This window comes from Oryzias latipes, chromosome 3 (assembly GCF_053564925.1).
Source record: "Oryzias latipes strain Hd-rR chromosome 3, Olatipes_Hd-rR_3.1".
NCBI classification, from domain to species: Eukaryota; Metazoa; Chordata; class Actinopteri; order Beloniformes; family Adrianichthyidae; genus Oryzias; species Oryzias latipes.
In genome coordinates this window covers 27,867,501-27,886,830 of record NC_136239.1, presented here as the reverse complement: position 1 = coordinate 27,886,830, position 19,330 = coordinate 27,867,501, and the positions used below count along the sequence as shown (strand labels likewise).

The following is a 19,330-nucleotide window of genomic DNA, read 5'->3' as shown; positions in this document are numbered from 1 at the left end:
TAGAAAAAACTTATTTTAAGTTAAAAAGGAAACTGGATTCTTGAATCTAGAAAAATTGTCCTGCTTTTATCCACAAGAGCCAAAGCATTAGCTTATTAACTTACTAAAATAAACATACGTTAGTTTTAAACAATGTATGTACGTTCCACAGTTTCAGAGAACAAAAGGTATAAGAAAATGATTTTTTGAGACAAAGCTGCAAGATTAAATAAATGCTTAAAAAGAAAAGAAAATAAGTTTAACTGCAGGTGTCAAGTGATGTAACAGTTGAAAAAAAACACATTACTGTGCTTCCATAAAATGCAACTCAGCTCATCTCAACACAAATAAAATTAGTGCATATGCCAAAGATCACACAAACATAATTGGAAAAAAAAGAGATGATCTCACAAATTATATTATTCTATCAAGTTTATTAGAAATTTACAACTGGAACATCAGGGAGGGAAAATGACGTGAGTTCATGTGAATGACACAACTAGGAGATGTTTTTTGTGTTTAATCCACACTGACAAACACAGCCTGTTTCATCTATTTTTAAATGACAGTCATATAGACAGGCATGATTTTCAAGTCAAATAAATATGCTATAATTATAACTAAAGAGCATCAGAATTTATTTGGTTTTAAGCTAAGATAATTTTCTAAAATAATCATATTTTTGAAGAATATTTTGCAATTTATGCAGCTAGAATGGCCTGGTATACTGGACATATTTCATGCTCTAAAGAATTTGGAGGCAATGACCTATAGAAATACAAGTAACATTACATTTTTCGTCAGGTGTGTTTGATGTCAAGCTAACAATTTTACAATTCAGTGTACATTCCTCACATACATTTTGTGTTGTTTTATGCAAATAATTTAAAATATAAATCACAACTGCTGACCTGTTTTTGGAGGAAAAAAAGTCATTAACTAATCTTGAAAAGAATGGATTGAAAATCTGCAAAAGTGCAACAGTTGTTTCACTGATTGAATTAATGTTTGATGAATGAGTATGGATGTTTAGAAGGCTCCTGAAGCAGCACTTAGAAGTCATTATCCATCATCCACCCTTTTCTGCTATGAAGATCCAGTCTTCTTCTCCATGCTGAATCAACAGAAAAACGGGGATTTCAGTTAAGTCGAATCCAATCAATTTAGCTACTACTGAAAATGGCAAAATAAAGAAGCATTCTTCAAACAAACACATTTGTAAACCAGGATTTTCCGTACTAATAACATTGTGGTGGTTCTGTTTTTTTTTTCTTCTTTCTGATATTGCAGTTCATTCAGGTTAAGCCTACGATACTTACTTGTATTTGATGAGACGACTTCCCTGGATCAGTTGTGCCGTCTCATTGGTCAAGTGGCAAGCAAAGAGCAGCCAGTTACGGGGCTGAACCTTGTAAGCAAACCTCATGAAGAGCAGTGAATAGCAGCACAAAGCTAAGTAAAACAAGAGCACAAAAACACAAATTAACTATACAACTGTTTCATTACCAGCTACTAAATCATGCAATCTCTGCTAGAATGATTTATAGAGACGGTCACACTGGGTTGTGTACGCACGGCACTTGTCCTGTTTTCTGTGTGTCTTACCAAAGGTCATCCTGCCACTAATGATTTCGGGGCTCTTCTTCATGTCTGCGAGGGCAGCAACAGGAAGACCCCAGTTTGCTACAGGACCCCAGAAATGCTGCAAAAACAAACCATTACATTAAAATATCAATATGGAGCTTCAATTCAAGCATCCATGACTAAAATAAGGATGAAAACTTACTGTGCTGTTGAAGGTTATCATTAATAAATGCAATGCAAAAGAGAAGAAAAATAGAAACAGAAGTTAGTTCATAACTTACAGAGATCCATAAAATACATTTAAGCACAATTCAACGAAACATACCCTCAACAACAGACTACTGTCCTCTGTATTATCTTCAGCAAAAAAAAAAATGCAACTTTAAGGACCTTAAAAGTAGTGTTCTATGAAAAATGTTGTTCGTTTCAAGTTTTGAACTTTACAGAGTCTTATGTCATAGCAATGTCACCTTTAGCCTAGTTTCTGAGTTGATCTGGAGCAATTTACTTGCACAGTTGTTGCCTTGCTTGTGTAAACATTGACCAATGAATGTCCTGACAACGTTGTGTCAAAACCTTTTACTTTAACATGCAAATTAGAAAAACATGGCCACAGATCCCTCCTTCAAGAAAACTAGTCTTCTTAAAATCATCTACTGTATAATAAGAGTCCATGCCTACGTAGTACGTGTCTTCATTTAGATAACCTGACAGATTTTCTGTTTATGGAGCAACAGACACGCAAAGGCGCAGCCACAACCGGAAAACGTCACAACTGGGCTACAACCCAAAGCTCAGTTCAGTTGTCCTTCAAAACCTGCACTGTAAAAATAACAGGCAGAAGCCGCCAACCGCTGACAGAAAACTAATTTTATAAAGTAACAATTTGTTTAAGTTGTTTGTCTGAGAAACGCAAATGTTTACAGTGAACCATCTGTAGCTCACAGTCAGTCAGCTAGCTGCTGCTAGCACTCGTGCTAGCTAGTATATGTCATGAAGAAAATGGAATATTTTTACCTCATCAAATAATCCCGGAACTCTTTGCTCCTCAGGTGATCAATAGCTCTACGCGCAATCGTCCCTGCCATTGTGTTCAGCGCTTATTAAAGACTAAGTCAATCAAAAACGAGGTCTTATTCTGATTAAACTGAAGGGCAACGACACAAACAGGAATCAGAGGACGACTGGTCAAATCTGCAAAACACAAACCTCCAATTTACGACACTGTCGTAATTTGTTCTCGTGAGTTTATCACTGCCTCCCTGTGGATATGTTGGGCATAAATTGGACATGTTGGATTTTACAAAATCGGCAGTAAAGCTACCCTTCTCCCAAAAATGTATTCTAAAATTGTTTTTTTTATATTTATATATTTTTAATGTAGAAAAAGATCAAATTACTTTAAAGTTAATAAAGTCTTCATTTTATAGAATAAAGTATACTTAAGGAGCAGAGAGCAAAAGTTTGTACTTAATATGCATTTAAATGTGCATCACACTTACAGGCGCTGTGCTTTAAATATATATTATCTCTTTGTAAAAGAATAATGGTCTTATTCTCCAATTGTAGAAATATAATTCTCCACTTTAATGTTCTAAAAATATTCATAATTTATTCTCAAAAGTCTTATGCACCTTTCTGTACTTATTCTGTACTTACCTTACTGTACTGTTATTGTCCACACTTTATGGACAATGATAGTACCACAAACAGTTTCCTGTTTTTTTCTTTGCTCTTTCAGACTGCTGGGCTGGTCACTTTTCAAAACAGCAAAGGATGTCAGACTGGTTGTAACAGGTTAGGAAAAAGATAGTGACAATGCATTTCTCAATCCAGTCACTGCCAGATATAAGTGCAGCAGTGGAGAAGGCTCTCAGAATGTGCTTCTTCATGTTAAGAGTTCCCTCTGTAAAAGACCCATTTTAATTGTTTTCTTATTATTGTTTAACATTTCCTTTGATTCAAGATGCCCTTAATTTAAAAAGTAGTATGTTGAAGATGTAAAAGAAAATGACAAAAAGGTGTTAACTGTTATTTTTAAAGAATAAAAATATGGTACCTGTTGTTATCAATAAAATACTTTTGTTTTCAAGAGCATCTGGCCTTACCCTAAATCTCAAAAAATGTGAAATCTTACCTATACATACCTGCAATCAAAGTATTATTGAAAACATACCTGTAAAAAGTGAAGTGAAATATCTTGGTCTAATAATAACAAAAAATAGTAATGATAGAGAAAGTGTAAATATCACTCCCAGACTAAAAACAATACAGAAAACTTTAAATCAATGGTTGGGACGTGGCCTATCAATATTTGGCCGCATTCTATTATCCAAAGCGGAAGGTTTTTCAAGACTTGTGTATCCCTGTCACTCATTATATACATCCCCAAAGAACATCAAGTTGTCTAATTCTATTCTCTTTAAATTTATTTGGAAAAATAAGACTCACTATATACGAAAATCACAATTGGTCAGAGATTATCAAAATGGCGGTTTAAAAGCTTTAGATGTTGAATCACAGATTGTAGCTTTTAGAATGAAATGGTTAAAAGGCTGTATTTCCCAGCCTCATTCTATGTGGTATCATATCCCAAACAAACTCTTCGGTAAGGTCGGGGGACTGGAGTTTTTGCTGAAGTGTGATTATAATATTTCAAAAGTACCAATAAAACTATCAAACTTTTACAAAGCCTTAGAATTTGGGAAGATGCTTTTCAACCATAACTTCTCCCCTCACAACACTGTTTTATGGAACAACAGATTTATAACTGTAAACAAGAAATCCTTGTTTATGTCTGAATGGTATGATAATGGTGTGTATTTTGTTCATGACTTGATGCGTACTGATGGAAGGCTGTTATCATACTATGAGTTTGTAACCAAATACAAGATTAAGGATTCTAGTAACTGTTATAACAAAGTCTGTAAAGCAATTCCCATACCTCTACTTAATCTCATTCAAAACATACTACAATACAATGAAATCAAACCACAATTTCCGGAGCTGAAAATTAATAATATTCCCCTAATAGATAAAAAATGCAACAATAAATTAATAACTCTAACCTTTAAACAATTAATTTTCTGCAACTTTAGTATAAACAATAGATGCGATTTAGAAACCACCCAAATGAACAAATCTTTTTCTTTATACACAAAGTACCCACTTCCTCCTAAAATGAAAGAAACGCATTTTAAAATAATATCTAAAATTTACCCTGTTGGAGATTTTTTACATAAAAGATTCAAATTTGAATCGGAACCATGCATATTCTGTTCATCTGAAACTGAAACATTAGAACATCTTTTTTACAGTTGCAACCAGGTTAAAATATTTTGGTCTGATATACACAATTGGTTGTCACTCAAAATTTTAAATATTCCCTTTTTTTCCTTATATGATGTTCTTTTCTATATGGAAAATCTGGACCCGGGAATTTCTAATGTCATTAATGTTGTTATTATTTTATGCAAACATTTCATTCATTTGTGTAAATGGAAAAATACATGCCCTTTATTTAGTATTTTTTTGAATTATTTTTCTGATTATTATAAGTGTCTTAAATGCATTCCTAACAAAAACAAGAAAACTACAGTCATTTATCAAAATATATCAAAAGTATTATTATTTTGAATTGTTTTGGCCTTGCCTTTGCCTATTATTTCATTTTTGTTTCTTTTTCTTTCTATATGTGCATTTATAACGTTTGTTCACCCTAATTTGGTTTGTATATGGGCATCTATAAAAAAAAAAAAAAAAAAAAGGCACACACATTGTTAAAAATATTACTATTTTTCGTTTTTTCAGTCTTATATGTGTGTTTGATATTAACAATTGTTTATTGAGCAAGTAAGTGACTGTGAATGTCTGTAAATTGAAAAATGTACAATAAAGTTTGTTGTAAAAAAAAAGTGTCAGTTTAACAGAAACAAAAAAAACGGTTAACAGCTGATGCTACGGCAACAAAGGAAACAGACAAAAAAGGACGGACGGTGCTCTCATTTATTCTGGTCTTGTGAATTTACATACAGATTTTGGAAAAACATTCACAAATTTATCACCGATTATATTTTTGCTGACATACAACTTTATTATAAAAACATACTTTTTGGTTTTCATAGCTTTGATGTCAAAGACCATGATGCTTTCTTTTGTGTAAACATGGTATTATTTATGGCTAAATTTCATATACACAAAAGAAAATTTCCCAATAAAAAACCTGATTTCTTTGTGTTCAAACTCTCGCATTTTCTCTTTTCTCTTTTTATTTTTTTGTTTCTTTTTATTTTTTATTCCCTTTTGTGTTCGTTATTAATAATTAGTATTTTTTAAAGAATGTAACACGTTTGTTCTGTATTCAGAATTCTATTGTACATTATATGTGCATAATTGTTGTATTTTCTTGTTTTGTATGTTGCAATTGTTCAATTAAAAAAAAAAAAAAAAAAAAAAAAAAAGGACGGACCAATGAGTTATATCACTAGAGGAGACACGCCCGCTTTAGAAGCCTGGCCGACGGTGGCGGAGCGCGACGCCATCTTGGTGAGGTTGACGACGCCCACATGACAATGATTTCTATTGCTTTTAGTGGTGTCTAAGTAGCTTTTATATACTATATATATTTTTACATTTATATATATTTATACATATATGTAAATATATTATATTTATATATTATATATATATATATATATATATATATATATAGATAGATAGATAGATAGATAGATCATTTGTTGTTGTTAAAGAAGAGAAACAGGCAGCCTTAAAAGCTCAAACTTTAATGAAAATGCATTGTTGCAGGACTTCTTACGAAGAAAAAAATAATTTCAAGGAGTTTTTAAAAATAATTTCTAAACATTTAGAAGTTTTAGACCTCTTTGACATGTAATTTAAATTATTTAGAAAAACCCAACAATAAGTCAATAATAATAATAATAATAATAATAATAATAATAATAATAATAATAATAATAATAAATCAATAGTAAGTCAATACAATTAATAAATAAATAAGTCAATAAATAATAATAAAAATTCATGTGAGTTATCAATTTGGTATAACACAGATGGTATGGTGTTGGGTTTCAAGCAAACAGTCTGGCCTCTTATCAAAATGTGTTTCCACAAATGTTTCTAACATAGCCAGACTGTATTGCTAGTTGGTAACCACAGTGATCCGTCTGGGTTAGCTCTTTTTATTGCTAAGGCCCACTTTTTCCTTAAGTCTGAATCCAAACCTGCAAGAAAAGTTCAGTCACTGAGTCAGAAATGTATAAATCTATATTACTATAATAGCTTAGTATGCTGTATACAGGTTTAGCAAAATAAAATGTACATTTATGTCAAGAGCAAATTACACGAACATCATGCAGCATGTTGATAATAGCCCTGCAGCATCATGCATGTCAACATGTGTATGATTAATGAAACCCTGCAGCATTAAAAGAAAAAAATTATAGTACTTACCTGTGAAATGATATACCTTCCTCCTTCATGGACTCAGTTCTCTGATTTTGGCAGTTGAAACCCGCAAAATTAACTGGTATTATGCAAAAAATGTGTTGACATGCATTCACTACAGTAGTAACTTGACCTCACCAAGATGGCGGTGCTCTCCTCCCATGAGGAACCACGTGATGTCTCCTCTAGTTATATAACTCATTGGGACGGACGGTGTGGGTACCGGATGTTCTCGGGTTGCCGGATGTTCTCGGGGTCTTTTTTTTAATTTTTTTTTTTTTTAATAAACTTTATTATTCAACACAAACAGAACAAATATGTATGACAGGAACAATAGTCATAACAACAACAATGTCAGGGGATGGTACATGTATTACAAAAGGATTACAGATGCTATGCATTGAAAATATTCAGAGACAGACAGTTTTCATAAATATGTATGGCCTTTTTGTTTAAACTATTAGAAATAGTATGTAAATAAGATTCTAATTCTTTAATTTTTAAAGGGAAAAAAAGTTGTGATGAAGAAAACTTTGATTTATGAATATGAAATTTACCAAATATTATAATTAGATTAATTGCCAATTTTACGTTTGATCTTATATTTTTTTCGTGTAGGCCAAATATGATATGTTCAAATTTCATCTGATATTGTGAATCTAAATTATAATTTATAAAACATGCACAATCTTTCCAAAGTTTTTTAGTAGTATTACAATTCCAAAATAGGTGACTGATTGTTTCTGGGTGTTCTTCACAAAAGGTACAGTTGGGGTCAATAGTCTTCTTATATCTGATCATGTATTGATTAGTGGGATAGATTCTATGTAGGAGTTTGTAGGAGACGTCTCTCATCTTGTTATTAATTAATAATTTCTGATGCAGGGTCCAAACATTTTTCCAGGGCAAGTCAGGAATAAATTTTCTCCAATAAAAAACAGCAGAGGGAACAGAAATTACATTTTGCTGAAACAGGGCACGTATGATCTTGTTATTTTTTCGAGCACAGTTGAATGTTCTCGGGGTCCTTCGGGGTCCTTCGACCAATGATGACGTCACACTATTTGATTGGCTGTAAGTTGCCACGACCAATGAGTTAACGTCGCTAAGTTTTTTTGAAAACTTTATTGACACTTGCGGTATCATACATTAACAATGACATTAACGTTAACAACGAACAAAAACAATGTAATGAATAAATCAAATCAAATCAAATCAAATCAAATCAATTTTATTTATATAGCACCTTTCATGACGAGAAGACAGCTCAAGGTGCTGTACATAAAAACAAAAACAAAAGCAATAAAATACAATAAAATACATTCAATTAGCCCCGCGCAATAAAATACACAAAGACAAACACCAGTGGATAATAAATTAGTGATTAAAGTAAAGAGAAAGCAGAATAAAGAGAAACCAGAATCAAGAGAAACCAGAAAGCGCCGTCTGCCCTGTCCTCCTCTCAGCAGGGGTGTCAGTATAGACCCAAACACCCCAGCCGAGGGTGAGAAAACACTCGAAAACAGTCTAATTAGAAATAAAAAGAATATTTGGTAAAATATCATAAATCTTGATTAAGCAAATAAAATGATAAAATGATAAAATGATGTGCAAAAACATCATAAGACGTAAAAAGAATGAAGAATAAATATGTGATAAAATATCATAAAATATAAGAATAGAAAATAGTAGATTAAACAAGTAAAATGCTAAAAATGATGTAATAAAACATCATAAAACGTAAAAAGAATGAAAATAAATATATATGTGATAAAATACCATAAAATATAAGAATAGAAAATAGTGGATTAAACAAGTAAAATGCTAAAAATGATGTAGTAAAACATCATAAAACATAAAAAGGGATAAAATCTAATTAAAAGCTATTTTAAAAAGGTGTGTCTTTAGTTTCTTTTTAAAAACCTCCACAGTTGATGAAGCCCTCACATCTTCAGGTAGACCATTCCACAGACGAGGCCCGTAGTATCTAAATGAGGCCTCGCCGTGGTTTTTTGTCCTGACCCTGGGGACCTTCAGCAGGCCTGCACCTGAGGACCTAAGGGCTCTAGGAGGTTCATACGTTAAAAGCAAGTCGGATATAAAAGAAGGACCAACACCATGGACACTCTTAAAAACTATTAAAAGAATCTTAAAATCAATCCTGAAGCTGACGGGGAGCCAGTGCAAAGATTTTAAGATTGGTGTAATGTGCTCCCTCTTCCTGGTTCTCGTTAAAAGGCGTGCTGCAGAGTTCTGGACTAGCTGCACGCGATTGAGAGTGGCTTTCTTTACACCAGAAAGGAGGGCATTACAATAATCTATCCTTGATGTAATAAAAGCATGGATTAGGATTTCAGCACTGGCTCTGGAGAGAAAGGGTCTCACTCGGGCGATATTCCTTAGATGGTAAAATGCAGATTTAGTTAGTTGATTCACATGTTGGTCAAAGCTAAGATCTGCATCTAAAATCACACCGAGGTTCCTCACTGTGTCACGTGTAGTCATAGAGTGGGTTGACAGATAAGATTGGACCCTATCTCTCTCAGCCTCAGAACCGATTACCGATTATATTGCTTCGAAGATCAGTCACCATTGCCAAACATAACATATTAACATAGAAAATAAAGAATAGAGGGGAAAAAAGAAACAATGAACATAACACACAAATAAATAAAAACATAAGTAAAATAAAATAAAGGAACATAGAAAAAATCTAAATAGTCTAATACTAGTTAAGTTAGGGGTACTCGTGAAGTTTGTATTTCTGTTAAAAGTTATAAAAAGTGGTTTGGTCTTCAAAACTTGACCTCACCAAGATGGCGGTGCTCTCCTCCCATGAGGAACCACGTGATGTCTCCTCTAGTGATATAACTCATTGGAAGGACCCCGAATGACCCGAGAACATCCGGCAACCCGAGAACATCCGGTACCCACAACGGATAACTGTGTAAAGCAGTAATTTGTTTTTGGCATCTAGCTGGAAGGTGAACAGGTATGATTTTTGGTTATGTTTACTGTACACATTTTGTGATTATTTTCCATTTGTTTTGTGTAAAATAACAAAATATGTTTCTGTTTGAAGTTATCCAACAATCTAACGCTACTAGCTGAGGTAAAGAATGATTATATATCAAAAAAGAAATTATTGTAAGTTTGTTTTTATGCTTTTCTTCAGCTCTTACGGTGTGACTGTGACTGTGGAGTAAATAAATGGGTTGGAATACCCCATCATAGTCCATCAGTTACTATCATTAAGTCCATCGTCTGAATCAAGTCCGGCTGGAATGCTACACCCTCCAAGACCTATTATTTGATAAGTTTAACCTTTCTTCTCATCTTTTTATGGTAAGTCCTCTTTTTAAAATTTAGAGCCACCAAAAAAAAAAAAAAAGTAAAATTACGAGATTTTATCTCGTAAATTTAGGAGAAAAAATCTCGTAAATTTAGGAGAAAAAAACTTGTAATTTTAGGAGATTACAGTGGAAGTGAGCATGCAGAGCAGCAGGTGAACGCCGTGCAGCCGCAGAGAAGACCGACTAAACTTTGTTGAACAGGTGAGCTGAATGTTTATTGATAACGTTCCAAATGTCTGGAAGGTCATTTGTTTGATTTACGATTCATTAAAGTTTTATTTATTGATGGTTGGTTTGCAGGATCTCTGCAGCCCGATGATGAAGCCGTCGTCGGTGTCCCTGCAGCTGTTCGCTTGAATCCTTTCTTCCTCCACCAAAGACCAGATCTCTACGTCTGTGTGACGCTTCCGTCACACAAAAGGAGGATCACTTTTTTTTGGCATTTTCAACGTTCCAAAGCTAATATAAAACACTATTTTCATTCCTCTTTATTGTTTTATGCTGAAACGGGACATTTCATCTGCAGGAGGGGGCGTTTGTAACACTGTTTACTTCCGCATTGGTGTTGGGATGACAGGTTCATGACGTAATGAGACAAATGAACTTCAGGATATGTGAATGAAAAGGAGAATAAAGGCTGCAGCGATTGTCTACACCCAAACGTGTCTCTGAGCTCCTTATTTTACATATTAAACTCCGCTTAAATAAAAAATTATCTGATTTTGAGTCGCCAAAAGGTTCAGAATCTCTTTGTTTTAAACCTATGATAATCCGGAAATGAAGCTTCACAAAAGGCTCCACATACTTCATCTTCAAGCTAGGTTCCGATAAACGAGAAACTTCGGTGTTTTTTCCTTAATCTACGAGATTTAAATTTACGAGATTTTAAGTCGTAAATTTATGAGATAAAAAGTCGTAAATTTACGAGTTTTTATCTCCTAAACTTACGAGATAAAATCTCGTAATTTAACTTTTTTTTTTTTGGTGGCTCTAATTTTTTTTTTTTTGGTGGCCCTAATACTCCGTCGTATTTGGTACATAAGAGGCGGTGAGGAAAAAACAGGTTATACTTAAGGTCCGTACACACCGGGACGAATATTCGCCAGGCGTTATTCGCCAGCGTTTTTCGCCACGTTTTTTGTGTTCACACCCAGGCGATTTTCGCTGACGATGAGCCGAGCGAACATGCAATTTCATTCCCTGACATTAGATGGCGCTTAATGTAAACAGAAATACTCCTGTACACAGGGTGGCGCTGCACAACTTTACGCTTCTTAAAGTCGCTTTTCACTCAGAAGAAGAGAGCAAGTATTTACGCGCTTGTCAGAATAATACAAAGAAAACATGAATATTTCAAGCACCAGTTGCTCCAACTGTTGCTTGGTTCGGGGATATTTTAGAATGTCCGTCATTATTTCTTCGCGGCAGCGTAGACGCTACTTGGCGTCTATCTTCTTCGCTGGTATGTGTGCTCAGCAAGGCAGTTTTGTGTTTGAGCGCCCCCAAGTTGTGTTTTACTGTAACTTCAGAAGCTCCAGACACGTGTGCAAAAGCGCCATTCTCATTGGTCGAATAGATTTCGACGCGAAGTGTCCAAAAAAAAAAAAGAACCCGAGGCGTTTTTTTTTTTGACGCTTTGACGCGTGGCGTTTTTTCGCGTCGGTGTGCACACTCTCATTGGTGCCCTTTGTTTAGTCACGAGGCGTTAAACGTCGGCGAAAATTGCCGGCGAAATTCGTCCCCGTGTGAACGGGCCTTTAGATTGTTTTTAACGCTATGGCTTTTGCATTTTCTGTTCTGGAAAACAATCGTTTGACCTCTTGCTTCCTGTTCCACATTTCCAGTCCAACAGGTAAGAGAAATAACAATGCGTGAAGTTACATGAAGCCTGAAGAACTTTTTTTGTCTTTCTCATTCTAAAACAAAACGCTTGTTTAACCTGCGGAACAATCAAACTCCAATATGTCTTCATTTTCCATTGCTTATCAGTGAACTGAGCCATTTCATTGAAATCTCCTCGACTTTCTTTCTCTCTTGTCAGGCAATACAAAACATTTAGAAATACTATTGGTACCCCTTCTGTTTCTTAGTGCTAAAGAAAAATCATTGTATAATTTGGATTAAAATAAATGGTCTATTGATTGAATTGATCAGGAACAGGTTTGGAGCAAACCGGTTCAGGTGATTCAAAATTCAGGTGATTGTTCTTGACAGCAGCTGAATTTTTATACTCAAAACAACCAAATGAGCTAAAACAGATTTGTTACTTGTAAAATATACTGTATGTAAGTGTAAAAGTGTGGTATTGTTTTGTTTTGAGGCAAATTGTTCACAATAAAAGTTATATACATTTCACTGTCTAAAACGATAATTAAATGATGTACATTAAACCCTTGTTTTTCGCGGGGGTTACGTTCCAAAAAGAACCCGTGATAGGCAAAATCCGTGAAGTAGAAACCTTTTTCTTTTTTCAAAACTATTATTATACAATTAAATACTCTATTCATTGAAAAGAAAGAACAAACCAATTTACAGGCTCAAGCATTTGTTTCACAAATCAAAGTACTTTAGAAACGTTTTTTTCAACAAATAACTTCTGTACTGTACTGTCAAATAATAATTTGAATCATCAATGTGAACAGAAGGCTTCAAATTGCGGCGATTAGCCCCGCCCACCGCGAACCGAATAATTGGATTAAACGTGAGAAAATGTAAAATGATTATGAAAAAAATATAAAGTACAGTCGGACAAATAGTGACTCAGGTGTATTTCACTGCTATTCAGACTGAGCCGCTGCATCCTGACTCCACTCTGCAGTGTTTTCTTATTTTGAAGCCCGCGGTGCAGGTTTGTTTGTTCGGGAGAAGAACATAGTGATTGGCAGTTGTAGTCGCTCTTTTTTTCTATAGGTTTTAGAGAAACTCGAAATTGCAAGACAATTTGCACGTACGCAATGTAAATTTGGCAAGCTGTTTTACGTACGTGTACATATTAAACTGCAACGTTATTGACGCACAGGTATAGAAGAAGTGGAGTGACTTTTTAACCAATTAGAATGCAGAACACAATGCACGATGCAAATCCGTGAAGTAGCGAAACCGTGAATGGTAAACCGCGCTATAGCGAGGGATCACTGTATACTTTTTTAATCAAAGCATGCTTTGATTAAAAACTTTATGTGTCCAAATATGAACATTAATGATAGACTAATTAATACTATTTTTTATTTCAGGATGTTTTATCTCTACTCACGAGAATTTTTCCCACACAGGTAAATGGTGTGATTTGGTGGTTCATTTCCTTCATCTTTCATGTGTTGTTTTTTAAATATTTGAAAGCTCTACATTTAAATTTTGTACAAATTTTCCCAAATATGTACCCAAACTATATTACGGGTTTTCTGGATGGATTGTAATATAAAAAATCTCACTCGATTTTCCTATCCTAGAGAACAAAACCTAAGCAAAGATAAATAGTTTGGGTTCAGTTACTTTTTTTTAAATAAATAAAGATTAGTGATTGGCAGTTGTAGTCGCTCTTTTTTTCTATAGGTTTTAGAGAAACTCGAAATTGCAAGACAATTTGCACGTACGCAATGTAAATTTGGCAAGCTGTTTTACGTACGTGTACATATTAAACTGCAACGTTATTGACGCACAGGTATAGAAGAAGTGGAGTGACTTTTTAACCAATTAGAATGCAGAACACAATGCACGATGCAAATCCGTGAAGTAGCGAAACCGTGAATGGTAAACCGCGCTATAGCGAGGGATCACTGTATACTTTTTTAATCAAAGCATGCTTTGATTAAAAACTTTATGTGTCCAAATATGAACATTAATGATAGACTAATTAATACTATTTTTTATTTCAGGATGTTTTATCTCCACTCACGAGAATTTTTCCCACACAGGTAAATGGTGTGATTTGGTGGTTCATTTCCTTCATCTTTCATGTGTTGTTTTTTAAATATTTGAAAGCTCTACATTTAAATTTTGTGTCGGTATATTATTAAAAGACAATTAAATGTTCGTTCTTGAGCAGAACTAAGAAGATTGCATTCTGGGTAAATAAACGGAAAAAAACTGCTTAAAGAAAAAATGGAATGCTCTCAATAATATTTTACAAGGCTTTAAAGCATGCAAAATAGACCTCATATAGTGTCTCAATCAGTAAGCAGTTTTAAAAAATGAATTACACTGTCATTTTTTAGTTAAAATACTGGCAAAACATAAACAGTCAATGATGAACTGTCTGTTAGAAAGGTTGGTTTAACTTATGTTCGCATTTTGAACAGTGAACTTACAGACCTAAACATTGAATAAAAAAGTCCCACAAATTCTAAATATATCAGGATAAATACTATTTGTTAATCCTGACTGAAATTATCAGAATTATTTATGTAATGCAACTTTAAAATCTATTTTCCTTTTAAGCACTTCAACAATGTGTTTTGACAACACTGCACTTGCAATGAAGACACAGACGTATGTAGTGGAGGCTAAACATTGTTCCAACAAAGCTAGCTGGAGCATTGGGAACCTATTAATGCCAATTGGGTAAAGGGTTTTTTTTATTCTTCAGAAGAAACTAACATCTATTTGACTTTTTCAGAGGCTAATTATTCATCGGCGTTCCTGCATTTAAATATTGCACAAACTGTCTGTTAATTCTATTTTAATTTAAATGTAACTTTTGTATGTAATTTTCAGAAACCTTGGTCTGGAGACCTGTTGAAAAGTCTTTTTTTAAGTGATTTTTTAAAATCAAAAACCATGTTGGGTGAACAACTAAGACATTGTTATATTTTGTTTAAAAATAGCTGTTTTACTGTCTAATCACATGATATCATGTACTGATCTTTTCCCATAGACTAATTTATCATCAGCCAAGCACACAGAGGGGGTAGGTGCATTTCAGTCAGTTACAATCATAATTTTCTGCATAATTGCTGTTACAGTAATTGATCGGAAGGTTTGACTACTTTTACCTATCCTTACGTAACCAGGCTGCAATCTGCTAACTTGGGTCATCTGGTTTCTTTAAACAGTGTAAAATGGAAATCTTCTATTTGCAAACTCACCACTCATAAAAAAAATAAAAATAAAAGCAGCTAAAGGAAACAAACATGTGAAGCAGAAAAATTAAAAACCCACACAGATGAGCAGCAAAGCTTCTTTTAGATGGTCCTTTAAAGTCCTGTTTTTCAGTGGTGAACTTTTTAATCCTATTTCATTGATGGCCAGGCTTTCTTAAGAAACCTGGTGACTTGAGCGCACGTTGGTACACTGACTGTCCTGGAGCACAAAATATGCCTTTGATGGTTCTAAAACGTCAGAAGGAGGAGTACTGTGAGGAAACTGGAGATTCTAAACAGGACTGTAAGATAATTAAATTAGGCTGGTTCGTACCCTGTCAGTTTCTTGCACACAGAAATGAACGAATAATGACTAAGAGACAAAACTTAGCTTCAGTGAAGATTTACTCCGCACAAGAGGCACAAATTTGCACGGAGGATTACAGACAGATGAACAGAGTTGCTGCATCAAAGTCCGAACAACGGAGCTCAAAGTCTGAACAAAGAAAACAGGAAAATGGGCTTGGTATATAAGCCCTGCATTTGCATATTCAGAACATCATCTGATGGATAGTGGTGTGAAAAATCCACCCCCAGGTTGTTGCAGGCTAGATGTTCGAAGGTCAGAGAGCTTAAAGTGTCAGATCTCTCTGAGGTTATCACAGACATCTTCCAGAGTGCATACACCAGAACACACAAAGATGAAAGGGAGGATGCTGAAGGAATGTTACGAGACAATAGTCTTGGTTGTGCTTTGTAATATAATTTTGAGATGATAATACATAGTGAATCAAAGTTTAAACCATTAGTGTAATAAAAAGTAAAAGTTACTATAATAAAATGTAAAATGGAGTTTCTAACTATTCTGTTTCTAATTATTCCTAATAAGTACAACAGTATTACTAAAATTATCTGGTTACACAATAGTTATTGCATGACTTTATATTGGTTGCTAAAACTGAAATCAATGGAAATTTTTGAGGATAACCTTTTGTGTGTTTTATAAAATTGCACAGGCAGAAGTCTTTAAAGGGTTTATTATAAATGAACTGACCTTCAAATGACTGCAGATGTTTTAAGAAATATGCTTTTAATATGTTTTTTCTCAGACGCACTGATGTGAACTGTGTGACAAACTGGAATGTTCCACTGGTCTGGGAGGGGACCTTTGATCCAATTGTTATTGATGCAATCAACAAGAAAACCAACCCAAGAGTTGGAGTGATGATATTCGCTGTTGGCAAGTATGTCAGTGTGAATTTATTGCAGCACATCATGGAACAGAGTTTTATTCTGACCTGGGCGTTCATTTTAAACCAGAGCTGTCAATAGATTCAAATTTATGATTGCAATTATAGCAGGATGGCCCTATGTAACTTTCATTAACTTTCAATTCCTTCAAGGTTTTTATTTATATGCTATATTTAGAAAAATAATAAATAAAAAATACACAAAAACATGTTTTTTTGTAATACTATTCAAAATGTGAATAAAAACATAATCCCTGGCCATCATGAAATGAATACAGACTTACAAAATATATAAAATGTCATATAAAGTCAAACTTTTTAAACTGAAAGATGAAATTACTCATAACACATACCTGCAATTTGACCATTTAACTCAACTAATTTTAAATTAGTTCAGTGTTCAAACTTACATTGGTAGAACTAAAAGTGCACTCTATTTACATGTCATAAAATAACAAAAATACAAATTGGATTAACCCTAGAGCACCATCGCAGAACGATTTTCACCTGAGCAAAACTATTTAGATTAATTTCAATATGTTGTGTGTCAAAGAGTCTGTGCCTTCACCAGGGAAGTCTCACATGTCACAGGAATGGGTGGAGCAAACACCAAGTTTCCAGTATCATTTTATTATTTTTTAGGAATTTTTTGTTCTCAAATTCCTAATTTTTCAGTAATTTTTGAGCATGTTTTTGGGAACTTCCTATGTTTTTCTTTTTGTTACACATACCACAGTTGAAAAAGAAAATTACTCTAATTTATCATGTGTTGTCATGTTTTGAACCAATTTTTTATGACAAGTACCCTTTGTTGGGTATATTACATTGGGTAAAAATGACCCAGCAGGACATGGTGTAACTTTTTATGGCGAAAGCGTTCTAGGGTTAAAAAAAGGAATGTACTGTCCCCAGGGAATCCGGTGTTTTCTGTTTTCATGCAAATAACTCTGCTGCTGTTTGAGAGAGCTATCTGGCACAAGAGAAAGTAAACTTTCCCTTTGATTTTTTTTGTTGCTTCTTTGAACCATGCAACCCTTAGGCTGCATGCTTCTGGCTGTAATATATAAAAAACACATTTTGATCATCATTTTTTCTGTCATTTGAACAGATATACTGGTTTTCTGAAAGGTTTCCTGGAAACGGGTGACAAGCACTTTCTTACTGACTTCAGAGTTACATACTACATTTTTACAATGAAAAGGAGGTTCCTGCAGTAAGTGTCTCTTCGTTAACTTTTAGTAAAACCATTGAATACTAGATATTTTTATACTAAAATGAAAAAGGAACCATTTAAAAAAAGACAAATTGAGTTTTTAATAAAAAATTAATAACGTATATTACACCATGACTTTATGAATGCAGAATTCATGATACATGCTTTAAATACTATAGTAAAATACTCTCAAAAAACAAAGTAACTGATAAATGATGCTTTATTTTAGATAGACACTCCTGCCAGTTATTTTGCTTCCCAAATATGTACCCAAACTATATTACGGGTTTTCTGGATGGATTGTAATATAAAAAATCTCACTCGATTTTCCTATCCTAGAGAACAAAACCTAAGCAAAGATAAATAGTTTGGGTTCAGTTACTTTTTTTTAAATAAATAAAGATCAGCACATCCATTCATGTCAAATCCAATTTCTGAACCAAGAGTTTACTGTAAAGACACGAGAAACAAGAGTTCCCCTGTCACTAGTTCAGCTGAATGGTCAGAGTCTACCCACATCACCTTGGTAACTGGCCAAATTGGTTTTCAAAGGAGTCTTTTGAAATGTAAATATTGTTGAAGTTGCCCTGCAATGGACTGGTGAACTGTCCAAAGTGTACCGGTGGTACCTGGATGCCATTCAGTAGCTGGGTGGGATCATTGTGAACCCGGATGGGAATAAATGGGTCTGGAGTACGTTTCTATTCAATTCTCTGGAAGGACACATGTAGAATGCGGCATGTGTGCTGGGTTTTTAGAGAAGCAAGGAGCAAGATTTCAGAGAAATCGTCAGTATTGTTTACAGGAGCATTGGATTAACATGATTTTTTATTCATACAAAAGAACACGAATTTCATAATTTTTGTACTTCATGTGTTTTTTTTAAAAAGAATTATGGTTCATTAAAATGTTTGTCTCAGGGTTGGGTCCTTTGAAAAATCTTATTATTCAAGCAACTTTTTTGTGTTCAGAAAGAGTTTAGTTTTTTATTTGAATTCAAATTAGTTAAAGTTGTAAATATTGTCTTTTTCCCTTTTCTTTTTTAAAATCTCGCTTAAAGGTTGCCCTAAATGAAGGCCGTAAAATTACAGTTCTTCCTGTCCCTTCAACTAAAACGCTGGCAGGAAGTATTGTTTGGCAGGATAAAATGGGCAACCATCACTATCGACAAACAGGTAGGAGTCCAAGCACCCCATAATCCGTCATGAAACACTCAAGTCACATCGTGAAGTGTTATATTCAAAACCTATTACACAATTGATCTTCAAGAAAATATTATTTAAAACTCAAACTTTATATCCTAATAATTTTTCTGCAGCACAAAGCCTAAAATAAAAAATAAAAAATGTCATATTTATTAAGTGTTTCCTAATTTTATTCTGTTACTAAAAGAGATTATAGTTTGTG

The 19,330-nt window shown here is 34.0% G+C and overlaps 2 protein-coding genes across 2 annotated transcripts in view; one reads left to right on the top strand and one right to left on the bottom strand.

The window, feature by feature from the left end:
• Positions 1-393: 393 nt before the first annotated feature.
• On the bottom strand, positions 394-2,791 carry mpc1 (mitochondrial pyruvate carrier 1). Its single transcript, XM_004067240.5, has 5 exons — positions 2,581-2,791; positions 1,766-1,769; positions 1,585-1,681; positions 1,299-1,431; positions 394-1,093 (listed from the first exon to the last, which is right to left on the bottom strand). The coding sequence occupies exons 1-5, from the start codon at positions 2,649-2,651 to the stop codon at positions 1,066-1,068; spliced, it is 333 nt and encodes a 110-aa protein (XP_004067288.1). The 5' UTR covers positions 2,652-2,791; the 3' UTR covers positions 394-1,065.
• A 7,123-nt stretch (positions 2,792-9,914) lies between these two features.
• Positions 9,915-19,330, top strand: part of LOC101155669 (globoside alpha-1,3-N-acetylgalactosaminyltransferase 1) — a 46,587-nt gene continuing 37,171 nt past the window's right edge. Inside the window, exons 1-2 of the mRNA XM_023953534.2 lie at positions 9,915-10,021; positions 10,205-10,374. The gene's annotated coding sequence lies outside the window, so the exon portion shown is untranslated. The remainder of the gene's footprint in view (positions 10,022-10,204; positions 10,375-19,330) is intronic.

Excerpts from the sequence above, each read along its gene's own strand:
- mpc1 (XM_004067240.5), bottom strand. The coding sequence starts at position 2,651 with ATGGCAGGGACGATTGCGCGTAGAGCTATTGATCACCTGAGGAGCAAA. Across the intron at positions 1,432-1,584 it reads TAGTGGCAGGATGACCTTTG|CTTTGTGCTGCTATTCACTG; the intron begins GTAAGACACACA and ends TGTTTTACTTAG. Across the intron at positions 1,094-1,298 it reads AGTCGTCTCATCAAATACAA|CATGGAGAAGAAGACTGGAT; the intron begins GTAAGTATCGTA and ends CTGTTGATTCAG.